This window comes from Misgurnus anguillicaudatus, chromosome 13 (assembly GCF_027580225.2).
Source record: "Misgurnus anguillicaudatus chromosome 13, ASM2758022v2, whole genome shotgun sequence".
Classification (NCBI taxonomy): domain Eukaryota; kingdom Metazoa; phylum Chordata; class Actinopteri; order Cypriniformes; family Cobitidae; genus Misgurnus; species Misgurnus anguillicaudatus.
Window position 1 is genome coordinate 18,221,260 of NC_073349.2, and position 24,360 is coordinate 18,245,619.

The following is a 24,360-nucleotide window of genomic DNA, read 5'->3' on the forward strand; positions in this document are numbered from 1 at the left end:
CTATGAAGGAGAGCTGGCCAGTGGAAGACCTGTAAATAGTTTTGGTTTTAAAGAGTGCTACCAGATGACACCGAATGGAACACTCAACCATAAAAAATGACACATCAAAGACCCTTCTGGTCCTCCGCACAAAGTTCACCCAGCTTCCAGGCTAAAACCACCCATGGGAGCTGAGCCAGAGGTCTCAGGGCTTGAAGCAACACCGCTTCCCTCCTCCCTTAAGACACACACATTATTCAGCTATTCCAACCCCTTCATCAGTCGAACTTCCTCCTCCGCAGGTCCCAATATTGTTGTCTCAACCTCCATTAGTTTCCGCTTCAGACGGCACTCCTTGGGAACGCCCACTTTGTCTGATGCAACTTTCAGATGTAGCGGCAAACATCATTTGCTTGTTTTTTATACTGATCCATTAGTTTGATCTAAAGTTGAGAAATGTTCAACTTCCAGTGACACCGTGGCGACGGATCCACAATTCAGTTCGCCAATGCATGACGTCACCCATTAAAAGTGAATGGCAAGCGTTAACGCTTACGCCCCTTGTGAATGTACAGTTACTGTTGGTTCACACCAGAAGCGAGTTCAACGATTTGCGCGAGTAGATTACATACAAAGTCAATGCAAAGACGTGATCAGACGCGTCCTCGCGTGGGGCGATGGGAATGCTGCGATATGGGCACGATTTGCCACGAAAACACCCGCTATTTGCCTCAAACGTGTCTTCGCCCAAGTTAAAAATATTCAACTCGAGCGAAAAATTTGCATGATACGAAGTTAAATCCCGCGAGTAATCTAGAGGGAGTAAGACGATGCCCCGCGTTTGGTGTGAACATAGCATTAGTGCGGCAGATGCGATTTTGCCTCATTCGTGCATCTAGTTCTAGTAATGGCGCAAATTGAGCGTTGCCGCAGAAAACGCACGAGTTGAAAAATTTAACTTTGCCGAAAAAACGCACCGCATTAACCAATCAGGAGCTTGCTCTAGTAGTGACATGATTACAGGAAGCGAGTGGAGTCGCAGATGCCCCTCCCATAAATGCATGAATGTCTCAATAACTAGAATTTCACGCGCAGAATGAAGCGAGTAACTCAAAATGTTCACGCGTCCAGCTACGCGCAGTAGACACGAATGTGACGCCTCAAACGCGTCTGGTGTGAACCCACGGTAAAACAAGTTGAAAGGCGAACATACATTTGGTTAAATCATTTGTACATAAAATGCCATGTGTTATTATTTCTGCGTATTTATATTGAATATATTTAAAAGTATTAAACTGCTTGTCAAGATGACTCACAGTACCAGGATGAGTCTGTGTTATTAATTTTAGGCGGTTCTTATTTGCAAAATATATGTAATAATAATGTGTAATAATATCTTATGGCCCGCCCCTAAAGGGCAAGTAAAAATGAAACAAACCACGATTGGTCAATTTAAAAGCTTCCTGTCTAAATTGGCTGAAGGTCAAAGTCTACCACCTCCACATTCACATCAGCTCACCATCCCATTTCCCTTTCATCTGGCATGTTCTATCTTTAAAATTCAATCCTGTTGATCTAAAGGGGAGTAGTCGCATAACCCAGCAGGCAGAAACGGCGGTTCAGGCTTTGGGAAATGAAGCCCAAACAGTGGGAGGAATGGGATGATGGCAGAACAGAAGAAGAACAGCATGGCGTAATTCACCACATCCAGGCCATTCATATCCAAGCCTATTCCTGATCTTATTTCATTAAAGATTGCTTCAATAAACAGCGATTTAAGGTGTTGATAGGTTTTAGAATAATAAAATGCCGTTTACCGTTTTAAAAGGTTGACTTGAATTAAAGTATCGAGGAGGTTAAATCACTATTACTATTTATGTGGTTTTCATGTTGGCCAGACATAGTGAATTATAAATGGTCTGTGGCTGTGCAAGATTATCATTGTAACCAAAGCACATACTTAAGACACATTTAATTACCAGATCCATAAAACAAAAACATGGAAAATATTTCAGTTTCTTGAGAATTATTGATATCATCTTTAAATTCAGTCCTGGCCAGTTAGCATCAGCTTAGGCTGTTTCTGTGCGCAACGGGAGAGAGTTCTCCAAAATTTTCCTAAATTTCCAGGACTCTCAATTACAAGTGATGTACATCTAGGGCCATTGGTTTACATAATGTAATATCAGAAACCTAAAAAAAGTTTGTGGATGAGGTAGGAGAGAAAAAGACTGCAAAATATGTCTTTGCATGTCCAAACAGGATACTTTTAAATGCATTACTAAAAACAAAAAGTCTCCTTTTTTTCAATTTCTTCTTCAATCGCATCTATTTATGTTTAGTATTTCTTGTTTGAATGGTTGCGAAAAGTACACTCTTTAATATACTTATCATGAAATTTACAACTGAAAGGACTTCTTTATGTGCTTGATGCTTTTGCTTTTATTAGTTAATTATTGACAGCCCTAGAGAACTGATTCTAGTTAAGTGTGTGTCAAACCTAACATTTAATATATTTGGGAAACCAGGATGTGACACATCGAAGAAAGAACCGAGCCAATTGCACCTTCTCTGGATCTTTCTTTAGACAGTCCGTGTGACCTCATCTAATTATTCACAGCAACTCTTCCCTTCCACAGAATTCCCAAAGGCCGGAATGAGAGAAACTGTGCATTACTCACTCGCTCTTCATCTGCAACACCTGCTCCATGCTGACGATTCCGGCTATGCTGAAGTTTTCACTGTACTGGCTCATCTTGATGGACTCCAACCACTCGGCCACAGACCTGAAGGGTGAGCCGTCTGAGCCGCTGGTGCTGGGAAGCCGAATGGAAATTCTGACAGGGACAGAACACAAATACTTTCAGCAAACCACACAGTGAGACTTTATTTTGGCTTTTCCTTGTTGTAATTGTTGGGTGGTAAAGGGACACTTCAGGAGGAAAACCTGTCGGTTCAGTTTTTAGGATCTGATAGAGATTTTTTCCTTTGTGCACATATACAGTGCGATAAACATCGGATGACAACACCATTCCAGGCGTCACACTGGTGCATACTGTTGTACATGTCTTAACTTTACCAAGGGCTGGTTTGATGTACAATTAGACTTGTTTAGTTATTTAAAATTGTGTAATAGACGGTACATGTCTGAACATCTCTCTGCCTCAAAACTCTTTTTAAAGCAACAGTTTACCCCCATGAAAAAACAACCAAACTTTTTGCCATTATTTACACTTATTCATACTGAACCTGCATGACTCCCTTTCCTTCTCACTAAAATGGTAAATGTTTGGTAAAGATAAACTTTTTCACATAATGAAAATGGATGGAGACCAAGGCTGTCAAGCTCCAAAGTGACAAAAAGCGGCAAAAAATATAATAAAATGATCCCTTTATATGTATTAGTAAGTTAATATGGGTAACCTCACTAAATTGATAAGTTTTTCACTCAAATTAATGACTTAAAAATCCCCTTTTTTGGGTGGTTATGTATGTCCAAAGCTCTCTCCGTGGGTCGAAGTCTGCAATGGCCTTAAGGGAATCCGGGCTCTTCAGGAGTTTATCCAATAGACTGACAATGTCACCAAAGCGGGGCCGTTTGGAGCGATCCTGTAGCCAGCACTGCAACATCAACTGATACACAGCAGACGGGCAGTCCATCGGTGCAGGGAGCCGAAACGCCTCATTAATGGCCTTCATTACCTAGCAGAAGAAAGAAATCGGATTTTACAAACGGCGGATTCACCAAATTATTGTTTAGAGTCAGTGCCATGTCGCATTCCTGTACCTCATGATTACTCATGTCCCAGTAAGGTCTCTCCCCAAAAGCCATGACCTCCCACATGACAATGCCAAAACTCCACACATCACTGGCTGACGTGAATTTCCTATAAGCTATGGCCTCCGGTGCAGTCCAGCGAATCGGAATTTTACCTCCCTATTGGAAAAACCATACAGACGAGTGTCACTTGTAATTTCGGAAAATAACCAGGTTGTAGCTTTGTTCAAATAAAGACGTCTGGGGTTAAGAGCAGCTTTAAAGAAGACTCTAACCACAATTCTATTGACGTCCTACAGTACGTGAACTTACACTGGTGGTGTAGGTTCCCTCGGGGTCATCCTCCAAAACACGTGACAAACCAAAGTCAGACACTTTGCACTCCAGGTTGCTGTTGACCAAGATGTTGCGGGCAGCCAGATCCCTGTGTACATAGCTCATGTCTGAGAGATACTTCATTCCGGCCGCAATGCCACGGAGCATACCGACCAACTGGAAAGAGGACATCTCGCCATCATGATCCTATGAAGAAAAGAAGAGTTTTATTTTTGCTTTTTTTGGGATGGGCATTTTTACAAAATGGTTGACATGCCATTACCATCTGTCAACATTTTACAATCTAAGCAATGAATTTAACTAGCGTACCCTTAGGTATTTGTCGAGAGCGCCGTTTTCCATATACTCAGTTATAATCATGGCATGTTTAACTGCAAAAGAGAAAAAATACAGACCGAGAGGTTTTACAACACGAAAAGCAAAAACATGTATAGAAATACATTCAAAACATTAAAAGTAAAAAAGTTGCATTTAAATTAGGGCTGGGAAAAGATTAATCGCGATTAATCGCATACAAAATAAAAGTTATTTTTTGCATAATATATATACATATTTTCATGTCAGATTTTTGTATTTATATATAATTTTAAAAAATGTATATATAATATATAATATATAAAAATTTAAATATTATATATATATATATATATATATATATATATATATATATATATATATATATATATATATATATATATATATATATATATATTTTTTTTTGTTTGTTTGTTTGTTTGTTTGTTTGTTTATATATAAATATATATATATATACACACACACACACACATGTAAATGTTTCTTAAATACATACATGGATGTGTGTGTATTTATATATACATAATAATTACACACAGCACACATATATTATGTCATATATTATGTCAAAAATCACTTTTATTTTGTATGCGATTAATCGCGATTAAGCTTTTCCCAGCCCTAAATTAAATTAAAGTTTTAAATAATTAACTTTGTGAATATCGCACTCACATTTGGTGACCACCCCCTCCAGGCGAATGATGTTTTGATGCGTGAACTGTCCCATGATGCTGGCTTCGCTGAGAAAGTCCTGCCTCTGTTTCTCTGTGTATCCTGGCTTCAGCGTCTTTATAGCTACTGCTGTTTCTTTCCGCCCGGGTGCTTTCAATATTCCCCGATACACCTCTCCAAACTCACCTACAGCACACAAACCATTCAATTGAGAGGCATGCAGGCATCAGATAACAACATCTTGTCTCATGATACATAGGGGTTATTTGAAAACATAACATTCAGGGAGGGTGAGTAACAAGTGTACCTTGAGCTAAGGCCATGGACAATATGACCGGATTCATGGGAGGGGGTCATAAGGGCATGAGAATTTGTGTAGAAGAAGACAAAAAGTGGACAAGATTCATGTCCTGTGGGCGGTTTGAGAGACTGATCATCTCATTCAAAGACACAGAACTAATTTAGCGGTTGTTTGTTTTATTTTAAAGTCGTGATTAACTTACTTTTTTAAATAGCACTATGCCTCATGTGGGATATAAAAAAACCTCCCGAGTGACTTAAAAAAACAACACTGATTCATTCTTAGTGACGCTGAAAAGAAAAACAAGCTCTCCGGAGGGGAAGAATTGCTACACTAAAAATATTCCAACTCTAACATGTAGACTTTGAATCGAATAATATCTGATTCGTGCCTTGTTGGAGCTGTCACTCCAGTGAACTGTAAAAATGCTGTCACTTGCAATGAACTGGAACATAACTTCAAATAAATAATGAGTGAAGTGCGCCAAGAAAAAACTTTCTATGTACTAACCGGCACCGATGACTTTCTGCTTAGTGATGTGACTAGGATGGATCTCACTGGCGAATTTGAGCACGGCCGTGTTGGGGTCTTCGTACGTGTGAGGGTCAACGTAAGTCTTCAACGGCTTCAGTTGGTCTGGATTAAAGAGAATTTAGTGAGCTTTTAAAAAGAACACCTTGTAATAAAAGAAGAAAGCGACTTCTTTGAATGAAATTCAACACCACTAACCCGGGCTGGAGAAATAGGTGTCCTCTGGCCCCTGTCTGGTGTGAGAGTTTCTTCGGCTGTAAAAGAAAAACAACTCCATGAAAGCTCCATTTTACAAGTTTCTATTCATACCCAAGTTTGAAAAGTGGCTAGTGGTGGATCTATTCAATGAGAAGTGCTTAGATAAAAAAGCTGCCTGTGTTTGCCAAGTGGTGACGGAGGTCTAGGTTATCACACGGAGCTACGAAAGGCTCGGGTCACCTTCACAGAATCGCTACAACGAGTCTCCAACCCCAAAAAAACAAACTGCTCTTATTTGACACAATATGCTCTTGAAAAACATGCCACTTGTTAAGATTCACTTATTGAGCAGTCAGCGAACCAGATTTTTCCTCCAAAATGGTGAGGAGGAGCCACCAGCGAGAGATAAAAAAAAAGTGGAACTGAATGGATTGATTGACTGAAAGAAAAGAAACAAAGCTCGAGTGTCTATGTACCGTTTTCGAAGAAGCAGGACCACTATGACGATGAAAAGCATGACGCCTCCACCGACCGCTGCACCGAGGATCACCGCAGTATTTCCAGATTTTTGGGCTGAAAATACAACAACAGTCAAATAAGTCACTCCATAACAGAATAACAAGCTACACACAAAAACCCAAATAGTTTCACAGCCTATATAATGACAATGGTATGCATTTCTACTTTGTTTACCTTGTGGGAGTGTTGAAAACTCCTGCTCCATGCTGTAGCTCCCCGGGTTTCCCTCTGGACTCAGGGCTTGGACTTTAAACAAGTATACAGTGGAAGGAGATAAATCACTGATCTGTACTGAGCTCTTTTCCAGCACCAGCACGGTGTAGGTAGTGACCTTTCCTCGGGCTTTCTCCTCATCGTTTTCCTGTGGACATGATAATGAAAGACCATGATGAAATGGAGAATAACAACGGCTGCTTTAGATCAGCATTTGCGAGGCGAGTTTCGGAGATTAAGAGGACACGTTCCTGACCTTCTTACGATACATCAGTTCGTAACGTGTGGTGACTGGTTTGGCTCGATGAGAGACGGACCACTGCAGCGATAGGCTGGTGGGACTGCTCTCCACTAGATGCATGGCTGTTACTTTCGGGGGATCTGGAATTAATAAACAAAAATTAAGTGTTAGCACATTTTCTGAAAGTTAAGGCTTTGTTAAGATTATTTTGAAAGAAATTGGATCTCTTTGTGTAATCAGAAGAACCCAATGGCTATGGTTTAGCTAAAAAGATCACGTAAAAGTATGACTCAAATCAGCTGTCTATGTAGAGATGATTTTTTTTGCCTACGTTTAGATCTGTTCGTACAGATTCACTATGAGTCACTAGTACATAGACAATGTTGCATAGTTATGGGAAAATAAAAATGAGCTGTGTATTCGACCACAGCTCCAGACAACACTGCATACTTTGTATGATGTTAGATGTGTGTTGCAAAAATAAACAATGTGAAATCTGATCTGATCTGACCATTTAGACTGACTTGCATTACAGAAAATGTCATTTTAATCAGATTTCAAACCACATATGGATGGCATTTGTAAACATATAGTATTTTTTTCTTTCGTATGTTTTGTTTTGTGTTCACACTTGCTTTAACGGTGCAGTGTGTAAATTTTAGCGGCATCTAGTGGTGAGGTTGCAAATTGCAACCAACGGCTTAGTCCACGGCTCATCCCTGACTTTTGAAACACATAGAGAAGCTACGTTAGCCACCACCGGACAAACATGTCATCAGCGGAGATAACTTAGGAAAAAAATTGTCCTTTAAGGGCTTCTGTAGAAAAATTGCAGCACAAAATGGCGTCTTCCATGTAAGGAGACCCTCGGTGTATGTAGATAAAAAGGTCTCGTTCTAAGGTAATAAACACATAACGGTTCATTATGAAAGGTCTTTATACACCACTGATAATATAGTTTTGTATATTATTTTGCATTTCTGTCAAAAGATCCTTCTAAAAATTACACACTGCACCTTTAATTTTGGTGAATTCGGATGTATTTTGCTAGTATAATAGTAAATTGAGTCACAGATCTGTATAATGCAATGCAGTGTTGATGCTGTCGACCGCTCTTTTATTGCTGAACCGCGACACTCCGCTCCGGGCCTCCACGGTGAAAGTGTAGTTCAGATGCGGCTCAAGTTCACTCACGGTGACTTTTGCCTCCTTCAGGTCGGTGTTACCTGGGTCGAAACGAACTTTCTCGCCACAGGACTGACACGATTTTCCTTCGCAACGTTCGCAAACTACGGAGTATGTGATGTCACTGCGCCCACCGGTGTCCGCGGGTGGTTTCCATGACAATCGAAGCTTTCCTATTGGCATCTGAGCTGTTGTGGCCATCAGACTTAAAGGAGACGAAGGTAAACCTAAGCAGACAAAGAAGACAAGCCCATTATTTACCTGTTCACCTGTTCAAAGGAACTTGTGGTTAAGTTAATCCCTAAAGAAAAGGGTGACATGGTTAAAGATCTGCAAAGGTAAATATAAAATGACAGGTGGCTAAACTGGGTCACAATGAGAACAAAGATGTGAGATAGAACGTCGGTGGTTTCTCACCTGAGCAAGCTGCTGTCTCGGGGTCTTCAGGTGCCCGGTAAAAGCCCTCCATGCAGGAACAGCTAACGGCACCTGGGCCCGAGGGTTGGGTGTTTTTCGGACAAGGTTTGCAAGGTTCGGTGGACACTGAAGATTTAAAGTATCCGGGGCGACATTCTGCAAAAAGACCAAAGGGAACATCTTGCAATTAAACTGCTCCCGGCATACTGTACATGTCATGTGTATGAACACTATTAATGAACCTGCTTTGATGTGGTGTTTTTTCTCAACAGTTTTTAGGCTCTGTGCAAGAGTGTGCAAAGTTGACAGAGCAAGACTAAGTAAGCACACTCCTACTCATCCTGTGTGAACCATCCCCCCCATTCTCTACAAACAGGACCAGTCATCCCACATTCCAGACTAGAACCATCTCTGACAAACTCCACGAAAGAAAACAGAACAAAACTAATAAAACCAACATGAAGGATGAATCCTTCAACTAACAAAAGGCCTAAAACGTTTTAAGAAAGACAAATATTGTTGTTGTTCAACTGTCTGGTGAATATTGTATTAATGCTTTGTATTACCATGCGTTCCCACACCTTTTGACTGGTGAATCTATTATATTCCATGACTTTTATTACTGGACAAGGATTTTTAACAATAGTTTTGTGGAAATTGCAGTCACAAAGAGCGTCTAGCTGACAAAGTATTTTTAAGCTGAGCCATTATGCACTGTTGCTACTGCTTTTTTCATACTATTATGCATATATGTGACCCTGTCTGTGAAATCCAGAATAAAGTCTTTTTTTCTAGTTTTAAGATCTAGGAGCATCAAAGATCATTGATTTCAATCTCTATGATCTTACGCAGCCAATATTAAAGATATCAAAGTTATATTTTTACAAAACGTAGGATGATTTTATATAGAAAATAGTAAATAAAAATTACTTTAGCTGGGTTTTCACATGCAGGGTTAAATGTATTATAGTCATATGCATACTCATATAAATGCTTTTCATATATTTTTTTCTTTCTTCTTTTATAAAGTTACCGTATTTTCCGGAGTATAAATCGCATCAATCAAAAACGCGTCATAAAGACCAAAAAACATATATAAGTCGCAATGGACTACACATCGCATTTATTTAGAAAATTATTTCACAAAATCCAAGCCGAAGAACACACATTTAATTTTTAATTGCAAGATATTCAACTAAACAATAGCACACAGAACAGCAGGCTGAATAGATGTTTGCACGTTAACGTAACATTATCAGTTATTTACACGATACACGTCATTCCACATCACTAAATTCATTGAATTACATAAATACAGAAGCAGAATATAGCGGACTTTCATGGCTGTAGGCAATAATGGATGATGTCTCTTGGTTTATATATGTCAAAATTCATTCATACTGACTTACAAGTCGCGCCTGACTAGAAGTCGCAGGACCAGCCAAACTATGAATAAAGTGTGACTTATAGTCCGGAAAATACGGTATCATATTAGGTTCACTGTGTTGTAATAAATTCTAAAAATAAATATCTTAATTTCTTAATCTTGTTTTTCTTAATCTTAAATGTTTAGATTTATTAAATTTTGTAATCTTATTTTCTTTTTCTCTTGTGTATCGTGTACTGTGGGGAGAAGTCCAAAGATTTCACTACATGTTGTACTGTGTATAGCTGTGGAAACGCTTTGATTCTCTTATAATGTTTCCATGCCTGAACATTATGGGGTGGTTTCCCGGACAGGGATTAGACTAGTTTTAGACTAAAATAAAAGTAAGAGCTGTCCAAACTGAAAACAACTTGCACTGACATATCTTAAAATACATCAGTGCCCTTTGTTTTGTACTGTTGTACTGTTTTTAGTAAGACATGTTTGTTCAAACTAGTTATATTTCCTAATTAAACTAAGGCCTAGTCCTGGTTTAAGCTAATCCCTGTTCGGGAAACCACCTCTATGATTTTGAAAGTACCACATTTTCTATGACTATTAAATATAGGCGTTTTATGCTGTAAGTGTTTAAATATGAATGAATATATGAAAGGCAAAGAAAGAACTGAATTTGTAAACATACATACATATATTTAGACAATCGGATGTTTAAATGTACAAACAGGAAGAAAAAGAAAAGTGTCTTCGGAATCTGCCTACAAACATTCCAACGTGACCAACTCATGTCCTTCCTCTGTCCGCTTTCAAATATATTCACAATCCCTCACCACCCCGTACAAACACACATGCACACACACTGTATCCTGTCTATCCATACTGTACAATTTTTTACATTCACAATGAAGCGCTTGATATCTGGCGTTCAGTTTCACGTGTGGGTTTAATAAGCCAAAGGACAAGCTGAGACACAGCCGGGCAGATTATTAGTTGCATTACACAATCATTTACACCATGTGTCTGACGCAGGTGAGATATCATGATTCGTGAACGTGTGCTGTCAGCGTGACACGAGAGATTAAATATGATTTAATGATTAAATATCCAGGGAATCATGTCAGTGTAAAAGACACTTTAGGAATGTGAATGGATACGTTTACACCCTATGGTGAGGAAAAATATTAAACTTATCCCAACTTGTCTACGAGTATCGTATTAAATACAAAAATATATTTTTTTACAGAACTGATTTCAGTTAAGCTATTTTCTACTTACATTTTAAATAAAGCCAGTTCACAAATGTACATATAGAAATAGTTAATCACATAACTTTAGACATTTTCTACTTAAAGGATTAGTCAATTTCTTAAAAAAATGTCATCCAAAATGTTAATTTCTTTCTTTGTTCAGTTGAGAAGAAATTATGTTTTTTGAGGAAAACATTCCAGGTTTTTTCTTTTTTTAATGAACTTTAATGGACCCCAACACGTAACAGTTTTAATGCAGTTTAAAATCGCAGTTTTAAAGGACTCTAAACGATCTTAAACGAGGCCTAAGGGTCTTATCTAGCGAAACGATTGTCATTTTTGACAAGAAAAATAAAAAATGCGCCATTTTAAACCACAACCTCTCCTCCTCCTCCAGCCGTGTGACGAGCCAGCGCGACCTCACGTAATTGCGTAATGCCGTGGAAAGGTCACATGTTACATATATGAAACGCACATTCGCGGACCATTTTAAACGAGAAAACTGACACAAAGACATTAATTACAACGATGTCGGAACGGTCCTCTTTCTCCACACTTGTAAACACTGGGGTGTAGTTTCGCATACGTCATCCTTGACCTCTAGACGTGTTGATGTATTGCGTGAGGTCGCGCCGGCGCGTCACAGAACCGGAGATATACGAGAAGTTGTGTTTTAAAAGTGCATATTATTATTTTTTTTTTTTACATTTATAAAAATGACAATCGTCCTGCCAGATAAGACCCCCATGCCTCGACTGGGATCGTTTGGAGCACTTTGAAACCGCAATTTTAAACTGCATCAAAAACTGTTAAGTGTTGGGGTCCATTAAAATGAGAAAATGTTTTCCTCAAAAACCATAATTTCTTCTCGACTGACCAAAGAACGACATCAACATTTTGAATGACATGGTGGTGAGTAAATTATCTAGATTTTTTTTAAGAAAGTGGACTAATCCTTTAAGTTACACAATCATACTCGACTAATTTGAAATCTAGCAGGGTTTGCTTGAAAAGTGTGTTAGTTAGCTATTTTTATTCAAACAAACAATTTGGCATTTAATCATCCGATGTGATGACATTCATGTATTTTTAAGTGTAACTTGAGTCTCTAAGTCGTCTTCCCGGGTTACTGTATTCCTGTAACACAATAGCCACAAACCAAATCACTGTTTGCATTTTCTAATAGTTTGTTATCTGAAGTTTTGCCAAACAGTTATAATTACAGACTGCTGTGCCTCTTTCTTCCTGAATGCTCTGTATCAATTGAGGCCTTGTTTTGGGTTGAGCCACTTGGTCTCCCTCACAGGAAGGGGGTTAACAGTGGTATACATTACCTCTAATATCTGAAAGCACGCATTCTCTTATTTCAAAAGAAAACTCTCAGCATGAAAAGAATTTAGTGTGGCAGGGAAGATCGAGCCAATGTGTTATTTATTCCTTCTTTCAAGTCAACTCTTCATCGAGTTTCTGTGCCAGCTGTTGCGGAGACTTTACTGCAACTCATTAACACGGCTCTCTGCGGAGGAGGTGGGCATGGTGTGAGAGACATAGAGACTGAGAGAGAGAGAGGGAGAGAAAAAAGGGGGGTATAACAAGTCCAACTGGGAATTGAAAGGAAAGGGGGAGAATAAGACGAAAAAGAATTGTCCTATTCACCAAGAAGGGGGCCAAACAGCAGCTGCGGTGAAGCCAGTTTCATATGCCTGCGGCCCCCCCAAACACACATTCGTAATCTCCAAATTCTTAAGTCCCCACGCCTGCCTCATGGCTACATGTGAGGATCTAGCACAACATTAGGCAGCTCATTCAGTCTGGACAACAGGCGCGGAAAGCCACTCGGCACGGCTGGAGAGAAAACACTTGTTTCGAATAGTGTAGATGCCACATGACACGCTGGTTGGCTTCTTAACAGCAACGGACAAAAAAACACCAGCATTTTTGGAGTGCCGTGTACGGTGGCTTTCAAGTGCTACGTCAATCCTTTTGTGCACCGGTATTTTCCAAAAACTTCTTTGAGAATAGACTTTAAAGGGTTTATTGAAAATGCTTTGTGCTTATTAGCACCTCTAACCCTCAAAGCGAAAGTCTATTGTATTGAATGCCTAACTTGGCATTTTTCATGAACTTTTCACTTTCCAAAATACACTAGGAATGCAGTTCAGGGGCTTTGTCTTTGCGTTTCGGACACAACAGGAAGCAGGAAGGACTAGGCCGACGCGTTGCTTCCTTCCTAAGTCAGCCAATCAAAGCATGCAAAAATCGGTCATGGAAAGCAAAGACTTATGGCTTTTGAGGAACCTTGATTACATTACCGCAATACAAACTTTCCTGCAGAGATGCAACCGTGTCTGTTTCAAGGGCCCCGTCTCATTTTTTGGCACCACGGGCTTAGGCCCTAAGAGGCTCTGAGTGACTGTTTGTTTATTGTGAGAGTAGCTGAATCCTGCTCGCCGCTGACCTGCCGGGGTCTGTGAGTTGTGTGGGTTGAGTGAAACAGTCAAAGTGAAGACTGATGAGAACGTGACATTAATGGACGGATGTATGGATGGATGGATCGCCTGAGAAGGGGAAGAAGGGCCGAATGAATGAATGTTTACACGGTGGCGGGACAGCACGAAGCCCTCCAGGACAGGAGTTTGGCGGGGGTGTTTCAAATAAGAAAAAGGAAAGATAAACAAAAGGCCCAGTCATTTAAAACTAGGCGCAGAGGGGCTTACATGTAGCCTTAGGCAGAGTTGAGTTAAAGTGTACCGCACCACCAGGTGCTGAGGGCCAAGTAAAACAAACACGGCAGTAGAGTAAGTGCGGACAGCGGCCCGGGGCCCGTTTCGCAGGGGAAAAGGTTAAATACAAAAGGGGAGCCATTAAAAAAATAAAACGTGCACGTAAGAAAATAAAGATTAAGATTAAGGGCAATCGTGTCATGAGATCCACGTTTCTGCAGAGTTTTGATGCAAAGTAATAATGTTATTAAGAAAAGCCTAACCCTATATCACATAATAGCTTTCTGCAGAAAACCTTAACCATCGCTAAATGGTCAGTGGCTTGGATTGGTTTTCCCGAACGGACAAAGCCAGAATTGTGTGTCAGTGTTTGGATCTGTGTGTGTCTGTATGTGTAGAGGGGGATGTAATGGTAACATGAGGCCACTGGGGAGTGAATGGTCTCTAGGTGTGGTGAGAGCATTAGTGCAAAGGATTATCAGACCAATGGAAGAGTTGTAAGAGAATTACATCTACGCTTTACAATTCCACTTACTCTTTCATCTAGTCGTTAACCGACACAATAAATGCACTAATCCTTCTTTTTTCACACTTTTTACTCATTCTAAAGGAAAGAGGGCATGAGGAAGAGAAGATGAGTGTGGACAAAAGGAGACCCATGCAAAAGATTTGTTCATTAGGAAAAGGGTTAATTAGGAAACCTCATGCAACACTGAAGATTCTTACGCACTGGCGTCCAAAACATTCAAAACACTACCTCATTGTCTAAACGTTGAAATGACAACACAGATGGGAAGCATCTTTAAGCCAAAAAGTGAAGCATAGCAATAAACAAAATACTTTTATAAGTAGGATGAATGGAGCTCATGGCTGGCAGTCACAATAAAAACCCTGAGCTGACGGGTTGGAGGGTCAGCGAGGATTAACAGGCCTCCGGTTTCCGGTATAGCTTGTCCTGTTTCGGGGGACACGGAGCTGACACAAGAGCAGGAAACTGCTGAACTCACACACCAACGCACAAAACGCTCGGCACATGCACACAATGCTGAAATAAAATGGACTTCAGTGTATTAGACAAAACTGATATTGCTCATACTTTATGTGACATATTACATTACGAAGGTGGAAAAATCCCCAGATCCTTCCTTATAGTGAGTCACTATTAGGGCTGGGTATCGATTAAGATGTTCCAGATCGATTCAATTTCGATTCACAAGCTATCAAATCGATTCGATTCTCGATTCAATTTTCGATTACGGTTCTCAGGTCGGTTTTTATACTCGATTCTCGATTCAACTCAATGAATAAAGATTTAATACAAATACTATATTAATAAAAAATAACAGTGAACATAAGTGAACACAGTTTACAAGTGGGTAATTAATAAAAAGAAATTAAAAAACACAACACTAACGTTGTCGTCTTGCTTGCGAAATCTAAAATGCTTCCATACCTCTTACTTTTTATGTGAAGGTGGCATCAACGTCAATGAAGCACCTTAAACAGCCATTTTAAGCACTTGATGAAAGAATGACAGGCTCACCTCTCGCTCCTTGGTAACATCGCGCAAGGCAAAAAAAGAAGGTGACATCTAGTGAAGAAGACTAGTAATTTGATTAACGTTAATCTAAAATATGAAAAAAAATCTATTCTGCTCTTTGAGAATCGATTCTGAATTGACCACGTTTTAAAAAACGATTAATCGAAAAATCAAATTTTTTTTGCCCAGCCCTAGTCACTATTAAACTTTGCTCGCCTGTGAGGGACTTTGGTTTCCAGTGTTTAGTTTTATTTTCAATTGTACATAAACCATTATATTGAAATTAAGATGACTATCATAATAACCGCATTTGTCATGTGATGTTCAAACCTGACACTAAGTTGACAGAGGATTAAAGTAGACAAACAAACTGTTTCATAGAAGTACTCATCGTTATGTAAACCTGTCCAGGCAGATGACACTGCGATAAAATGAGTTGCTGGGGTGGACTTAGTGAATGAAGTTTAATCCTAAAGGTTGAGATAAACTATTTATGTTATTTAGCCGAAAGAGGAGAGCATAAGCATCAGATAATGCAGATATGAAATTAGCTGGTAGAAGAAACTGCTATGCTGTTTTATACTTCAAATGCAAATGATCTTTACTGGATAAACGGCTCACTTATATGTTCTATATTTATCTTAACTTTTACTTTGACTGTCCTTGTGTACATTGTGTTCAGTGACCCTGCGAGCTCAGCGGATATCTTACTTTGCAGGCTGCATTTAGACTCAAGATTTCTGTATTCTCCTTATAGACCTGAGATCCATCTGTTGCCACACAGTGCACTCTCTGTGAAGTTTCTCAAGCCTTTTAACCGTACACAATTGCATGCATCGTGGTATATGAGTTTATTTAAAATGTTTTCTGTGTAAACTGGGTATGGTCTAAAAGGATCTATTTGTATTGGAAGACGGTCAGAGAGATAAGCAAAGCTGTTTATTTACAAGACACCGCTGGAAATGAAACAGAGGAGGGTAAACAGAGTTTGCAGGGCCGTGTGAAATGGTATGTTTCCCTTTCAATACATGTCACATCCAAGACCCGCAATCAAGGCCAAAAATAATATAAGGTCATCAGAACAGCCAATAACAATAAATATAATCCATGGTGCCTACCAGTTGGTTTAATTCGAAAGAACTCTTTATGATCAGCCTGTACAATTTGGGATAAAGGTGGAACAATGTAAAGGAAGGTAAAAAAATATTATTACTTTACATTCGTATTTGGCAAACGCCTTTATCCTTACAGTGCATTTATGCTATACTGTACATTTTGTAAGTATGTGTGTCTCCTGGGATCAAACTGATAACCTTTTGGATCGATAATGCGCAACCAAATGAGCTACAGGAACACTTTTACCCTGCCTTTGTCCAATAATATTGTATTTGTTGACATTATTTAATGCATTTGCGAACATGCGCAATAAACAAAACAGCTTTCCAGCGTTTCTTAATCTTTGTTCATGTCAGTTAAAGGGACAGTTAAATATTTGATTCTTACCGTTTTGGAATCCATTCAGCTGATCTCCGGGTCTGGCGCTAGCACTTTTAGCATAGCTTAGCACAATCCATTGAATCTGATTATACCATTAGCATCGCGCTAAAAATACCCTAAGAGTTTTGATATATTTCCTATTTAAAACTTGACTGTTCTGTTACATCCTGTACTAAGACCGACGGAAAATAAAAGTTGCAATTTTCTAGGCAGATATGGCCCCTGCTATTGAAAGTAACCAAGGAGACTATTCTCGGGCAGTGCGTAATATCACTATGCCTGCTGCAGCCATGTTACGGCAGCAAAGTCCTTGATTATTACGCCAGTTTGAGAGTATAGTTCCTAGTACACGATGTAACTACAGAAGAGTCAAGCTTTAAATATGAAAAATATCGAAACTCTTTGGTTATTTTTAGCACGATGCCAATGGTCTAATCAGATTCAATGGACCATGCCAAGATATGATAAAAGTGGCACCGCCAGACCCGGAGATCAGCCGAATGGATTCCTCAAACTGCAAAAACAAATAACTGTAGGGGAGCTGGAAAATGAGCATATTTTCAAAAAAAGTGGAGTGTCCCTTTAATGTTTGTTTATGTCAGTTAATGCCAATACAATACAGTCTATTTTAGTTCATCGTGCATGAATTAATGTTAACAAATACAACTTTATTGTAAAATTCTACCGACAAATAAAGAGACAGAAAGACATGAGCAATAGGATAGGAAGATACATCCAAAACCAGTACTTTTAGGTCTTGAGAACACACACCCAAAGTCAATTACTACCCAGCCATCCACTCACCACATATAATAGACATACAGATCTAGCTTGGTCACCCATAACTCTCGGCTGCAGCACGTTTCAGTGAGGAAAAAAAATCTTAAGCACAAGGCTTCCACTACGCTGAACTGCATTACAATGAAAGATTCAAGACCATCAGACCTCAGACTTTCCTATAGAACAACAATAAAGAGGCCAACTGCCTATAAAATGTTCCAGTAACTTTAGCCGTTTATCCAGCTCTGGAAAAGTTGGAGCTTACCGCTGATGGTAGGGTGTGTGCATGAAACAATCTAAGATAGATAAGGCAGCGTGTCTTTGTATGGTCACCTAAGGTATGTGCTCTTTTATTCCACGGAGCGTTGTGACTGAGAATGGGTGTGTTTTATTAGTGGAAAACTGTGTCAATGTCAACACTGTTTCAACTTGAATGCAACGGTGTTCGCTTCTGTCTGTGTGCGCGTAATGCTTTTATGTTTGTGTTTTAAGTAATCCCACCGTAGACAGTTTGCCATCCTCTCGGACAAAAAAAGGTTGGACCCCACCCACAGATTTACCCCATTCTGTTCTTCAGTTCCCTGATCTTAGTATTTGACAATGATTGCCTTTAATCAACAGTACATCCATCAATGTGAGTCGCCTCTGGCCTGAAGCTCTCCCCAGGGAATTCCTCCAGCCTGCAGTAGTTGGGGAGGCTCCTTAATAAACCTAGCAGGAATGCATCAGTAAAGTGAAAGAGGTGGGGAGGTGGGGTCATGTCTCTGGCTGAACACAGCACTACATTGTTCTGCTACCTTTACATTCCATTCTGCACCTTACCACTACAACCTCCTTCCTCTCCCGAGTCCAACACTTTATCTCTCTTCTCATTTTTCAACAGGCACACACACCTGTTTCCACAATCCTGGGTCTATAAATCAAGGAATTTATGCAAACGAAACAATGCGCGTGCCAGGCAGAAGAAAAGGTATTTCATGCTGAGGCACTATTTATATAAGAAACTTTGGATGTGTTTTACTTGTCACTTCATGTGGTAGTATCGTAGGCAATGTATGTTAAAGTGTCATTGGACGTTTAACTCGGAATGATCGTAAACAGGTCCAAGCACGTCCGTGTGCTCGTACGGCAGCCACAAAACACTTGAGGACTGTCACATGACTATTTCTCCATCCGTGATGTGGCAAGAGTAAAGGAGAGAGAAAAAAGCAGGTGATTATGATACGTGCTTTGGCTAATTGAGAGAAATTGTTACAGGCTCGAAGCGAGTTTTAAAACAGTCCTTGAAAGCGTTCTGTGCCTGGAGCACAATTGTTCGCAACAGTCGCTGACTTTTGAACTTATGTTGAGAACGCTGGGGGTTATGGGAGTCAAACCCAAAGTTAAGGAGAGCAAACATGTTTGTGAAACACGGCGTTTAGGTGTAACAGCAGAAATAAAATAGCTGATAAAAACATATGTTTGAAATGTGAAAAATAGTTCGGTTGTGAAATTATATATATAGATTATATATTAGATTCTCGATTCAATTTCAGATTTCGATTCAACTCAATGAATGTAGAATATATAGAATACTACATTTTGTGAAAACTGCATGGTGTAAAACCACCAAACCTAACCCACTTCAAAAGTAAAGAATTTAGCTTTTGTGTACATAACGATTAATCGCAACTAATCGGTTGCGAAATTATAATATATATATATATATATATATATATATATATATATATATATATATATATATATATATATATATATATATATATATATATATATATATATATATATACATACATACATACATGAATAAATAATTGATTCATTTAGATTCTCGATTCAATTTCAGATTTCGATTCTCAATTCAACTCAATGAATGTAGAATATATAGAATACTACATTATATTTTATAAGAAAATTCAGGGCTCGAGACTAACTTTTTTCACTGGTTGCACTGGTGCGCCTAACTTTTTTCTTAGGTGCACCAGAACAAAAGTTAGGTGCACCCAAAATTTTATATATATATGAATAATCGTTATGCAGTCCTAAATAAAAACAAAAACTCATATGTGCATTATCGTATGCTTGCTTATCTCAAAACCTGGCAAAAAGTAATGTGGTAAAATTTGTCCATCCATCCCATACAAAACAAAAACATTACTTTTCTGAAAATGATATAGTAGTTTGCATAATGATATAGGCTACTACAAATGGAATGAAAATCACAATCCATGTGGAAGTCTTCTCAATATTCAAATTCTCGACCCAAACCGGTCCTTAAGCGAAATCAGATGTCACAACAGATTATTTCTTAATGTGAAAAGTGTATGAGACAAAGGAACTCATCTTACCTTGGCACGCATTCTTCATGGCTTCAAACCCGGCTCTGCATTGGCACTGGCTCACGGGTACCACCCACTCCCCATCCGCCGTGCAATAAATGCGAGGTTGGTCCTCGCTAACTGCATTTTCAACACAACTCCCAGCCACTTCCCGCAGGGCCTGATTTTCTCCCCCTGCCACTGTCTCAGGGAACGCTGCCAAGCTCTTCACTGTTGCTGGACATGTTTTATAGTAAACCCTGACAGAGTAAATAGCTACACAGGCCCCAATGTCCTGGAAGGCCAGGTAAAAGCCCTTATGAGAAAGGTTATCCACTATTTTGGTCTCAACGTTCATCTTCATCTCCCCGAGACTGGATATTTCATCCGGAGCGATGGTCGCCACTTTCCGGAACTGGCCTTTGCGGAAAGCAGTACCGATGTCGGCATCAGCTTCAGAGGCGTACAAGTTAAACGTCTCTTTGCAGATAAGGGAGTCTGCATTGAAAGAGTTGCAGTCACGGACTACGAATCGCAGCTCCACGAAGACCCGAGAGGCGGTTGGGTTGCGTTGGATGAACGTAGTACGTAGCCAGTTGTCTTGTTCTCGTTCCTCCACGTTACATATATAATAGTTATATAAGAGAGAGCCGTTCACAGCCCTCTGGCCGATCTCCCACTGCAACGTGAATGTAAAATGGATGTTAGCAATAAAGTCAAAACCAACAGAAATTTCAAAGAAAAGATGCCAGCGTGTGCTGAGGACAGAAATAACACAAAATGTCCAAACCGTGGAATTTTAAGTAGTAGTGAGGAGGATGATGGTCAATTACCCACTAACCTCTGGCAAAGAACAATGCAACAGTCTTTCTGATGCTTGGCTGATGTAATGTACCGTAACACATACATGTTCAAATGCTGTATGTATGTGTTTGCGTGCATTCTCCTATTTCCGAACCTCTGCCATTAATTACAGGAGTGTAGGATTGATTTCTCAGTGTGTGGCATGGCAATAAAAGCGTTTCAGCAGCAAATGCTTCCATTTAAAATGAATGCTGCTGCGGTTAAAAGTATTTCATAAGTTTTGAAGTCTAAATGAACAGCAGCTCATTAAGATACAGCTAACTTTCCATAAAACAAACATGCTGACACCTTGTTCGCATTCCTAAATCCTCAGCTTTTTCCACTACACATGAAAAAAAATAACTACACAGGTTTTTATTACTTTATACTTCTTTGCTGTTTAACATTTTGCCTTACAATTTTAGGTACAACCTTCAGTGTCAGGCTGGTTATTGATTGGACAAGTCGGTACTTGCCATCTCTGAACATTATCATATGAAGAAGAATGTTAATTCTAGTTAACATTATGCTAAAACTCTAGTTAACTGCTGCTCACGTCACAGAAGCACCATATGCGCCAACCTTTAAATGTTAATTACACCCTTAGTTTTACAATCCCTAACACAGGCCTTTAAAATCACAAGAGAATACAAGTGTTGAGCAGGCAACGATACTGGCAAGTTTTCCCAAAGTATTTTCCAAAGTCACGCAGTAATCCCAATGCACTAATGACAACCCACATTAAAAAATTAATAATACAAGCGTAAACCTTTTGAAATATGAGTTTGGCACATAGAAATTCAGCAGTTATAAAAGAAATCCAGTCAACTTACCCCACTATCACTAGGCGATGTCAACCAACCCAACTCTGCTCCGGATGCCGTCATATCCAACAGCACCTCTGTAATAACGCACAAATATGCTTATGGTAAAACTTTTTTTTGACAGGATACATAGCTCATTACGATGCCAAAAACGTAAAAAGACGCATGGTTTTTAAAGTACACACGTGCAAAACGTGGACCTTTAAAAAATACCGTTGATGTTAAACTAGGGAAAATATTGCGTGCTCCAAAGAGCGATGCAGTAACTTATTTGTAGTCACTGACTGAAAGGCAATTTACGCACTTTACTTGGTTTTATTATAAAATCAAAAAACAAATTTGTCAGAAATTGTCAAACATAAAAATGTCAGTCATTTACTAATTTTAATTATTTATCGTTACGTTTCGAAATTCACACCGAATCGCGCAGAGTCGCACGAGATCCGCAAAACCAGTTTAACTAATACATAAGAGGTTTAATGTAAAAAAAAGCCATGGGAGATTTTACATTGTGCCGATCACAGGCAAATAATAATTTGCATTTAATACATTTAATACAAAACGCAACAGAACGTAGCATTTGAACACAGTTTAAACCATGTGAGTCAAACTGACTGAGATATGTTTGAAAAGTCTAAAAAAGTAGCAAATTTCACGTACCTTCTTTTTTCTGAAGAGAAATAAATACACAGTTCATAAATATACAGAAAAATAAAACACGTGTAATCCGACTGTAATCCATGTTTTCAGTGAAGTGGACAGGTTTGTAGGTTTCTCCACACTGAATTCACTCGCGCTCTCGGCAAACTCATTGAGAAATGCAGAGCGCCGTGAACCCGCCCGCTGGAATGCAGTGGACGTCCTTATAGGAAGAAGGGTTGATCATGAACATTCACATGTATGAGATCCGACCCCGCCCCTGACCTCTCAACCTACCTGTAACATTTACAGTAAACCAAACCTTTTAACGAGGTTTTTGTGAGTAACAATCCAACATAAATACTAAAGAATACTTAAAGTAATAAACTTAGTTAACATACACTTTAGTAGGCTATTCTGTAATATTAATTCTATAGTGAATATATACTGTCTGTCTGTCTGTCTATCAATCTATGTCTGTATATACGGTCTGCCTGTCTTTATATGTGTAATAATCATTGGATTTGTCCACATTTGACCCAATCGAGTGGTTGAAACAACCTAGCATTTTTAGTGTTTATCTAAATGTATCAAAAGCATGCTTGCAAAATTGTTGGGATGTTGGCATGCTTAATAGGAAAAGGTTGGATTTGGATACATAACTTATGTGGGACACCAGTGACAAAAGTGTCCCCTAGCAACTCTTAGGAATTTTAGAGTCAAGCTCTCTGTGATTTGAGAGCCCTGCTTAGCTGACTTCAATGACAGCCACATAGAGGAGTCAACAACAAAAAGTGCTGATATGAAAGGAAATACTTGACAGCACTTTCAGTTCTTTTGGATATAGCACAGGGAATGTCTAGCAAAGGGAATAGATTATTTTAGTTCATTTTATTTATTTTAAATGTTAAACTATTACATAGTTGTTTCAAGAACAAAGAAGGGACTTCTTCATCATTCAGTTAAAAATAAGGTCTATTGCATTACAAAAGCCCCATTTTGTGGTCTTTTACCTGTTTATCAGAGTTTATTTCTGCTGTCATTGGCCGTTCCTGTCTTCTTTACACACCATTGAAGCCACTGTATCCACAAAGTCCTTCACACCAGAGGCTGATCCCAGTGTTTCAGAGATTCTTTTGGTTAACAATACCATCTCCTTTACTTCCACGCCCCACTGTTCTCACCTCACACCCTCTTTTCACACGAGTACATGAATTTCAGATTGATTTGAGAGAGAAAATGTAATATTTTGAACGTAGTAAAGCACAAATAAAACCATTTTATATAATTATATAACTTCATTTGTTTTTTATGCTTTAATGGAAAAGAGATCCATTTAAATTTTCTCCCAGTACTAAGTGACCATATTTTATGTAGGCTATTTGCATACTGTATTTTTTCATATATAAGAACAATTTGAGATGAAACAATGTAGAGCATGCTAGATACAAGTGTGTGAGATTATACTGTGGAAATGAACATATCGTAAACTTTAAAACTTAACAGTCATGAATAGATGGAGATGGGTAGTTTGAAACTGTGGGGGGAGGTCGTGAAGGGATCGCTGTTGGAGGACAGGTGGTAGTCCACTCATCGGCAAAGTAGCAAACAGCAGGTCCATTGTTATGAGCCCATCAACATACAGCAGCAAGTGTTGCTCAAAGATGCATGTGTGAGCTAATGTGTATCTCACTGAATCACCTTTGTGATAAGACTTCCTCCTCAAACTCTTTCTGCCACTTCCTTGAATAGAAATCTGAAAAACTGAGTATATTCAAATGACAAACCTTTATATAAAACATATTATTTTGTGTCGAAGTAGATGTGGTGTGATACTTTTATGGTTGTCAGTTTGTTATGGTTACAAACGTATCCGTATC

The 24,360-nt window shown here is 39.1% G+C and overlaps 1 protein-coding gene and 1 long non-coding RNA gene across 2 annotated transcripts in view; one reads left to right on the plus strand and one right to left on the minus strand.

Annotated features, from left to right (window-relative positions):
* LOC129430652 (uncharacterized) overlaps positions 1-10,378 on the plus strand; it is a 24,933-nt gene extending 14,555 nt beyond the window's left edge. The window contains exons 2-3 of the long non-coding RNA XR_008639577.2: positions 2,619-2,857; positions 8,958-10,378. This is a non-coding gene — a long non-coding RNA (uncharacterized lncRNA). The remainder of the gene's footprint in view (positions 1-2,618; positions 2,858-8,957) is intronic.
* Positions 1-23,749, minus strand: part of epha2b (eph receptor A2 b) — a 25,934-nt gene extending 2,185 nt beyond the window's left edge. Inside the window, exons 1-17 of the mRNA XM_073875265.1 lie at positions 23,494-23,749; positions 22,502-22,703; positions 21,851-21,918; positions 20,205-20,853; positions 8,686-8,841; positions 8,157-8,495; positions 7,099-7,220; positions 6,804-6,990; positions 6,587-6,683; positions 6,111-6,166; positions 5,892-6,017; positions 5,081-5,266; positions 4,403-4,464; positions 4,070-4,279; positions 3,767-3,916; positions 3,488-3,681; positions 2,661-2,816 (exon numbers count right to left, since the gene is read on the minus strand). Of these exons, the coding sequence (XP_073731366.1) occupies positions 2,661-2,816; positions 3,488-3,681; positions 3,767-3,916; positions 4,070-4,279; positions 4,403-4,464; positions 5,081-5,266; positions 5,892-6,017; positions 6,111-6,166; positions 6,587-6,683; positions 6,804-6,990; positions 7,099-7,220; positions 8,157-8,495; positions 8,686-8,841; positions 20,205-20,853; positions 21,851-21,918; positions 22,502-22,583 (2,840 nt within the window). The 5' untranslated portion in view covers positions 22,584-22,703; positions 23,494-23,749. The remainder of the gene's footprint in view (positions 1-2,660; positions 2,817-3,487; positions 3,682-3,766; positions 3,917-4,069; positions 4,280-4,402; positions 4,465-5,080; positions 5,267-5,891; positions 6,018-6,110; positions 6,167-6,586; positions 6,684-6,803; positions 6,991-7,098; positions 7,221-8,156; positions 8,496-8,685; positions 8,842-20,204; positions 20,854-21,850; positions 21,919-22,501; positions 22,704-23,493) is intronic.
* Between the last annotated feature and the right edge of the window lie 611 nt (positions 23,750-24,360).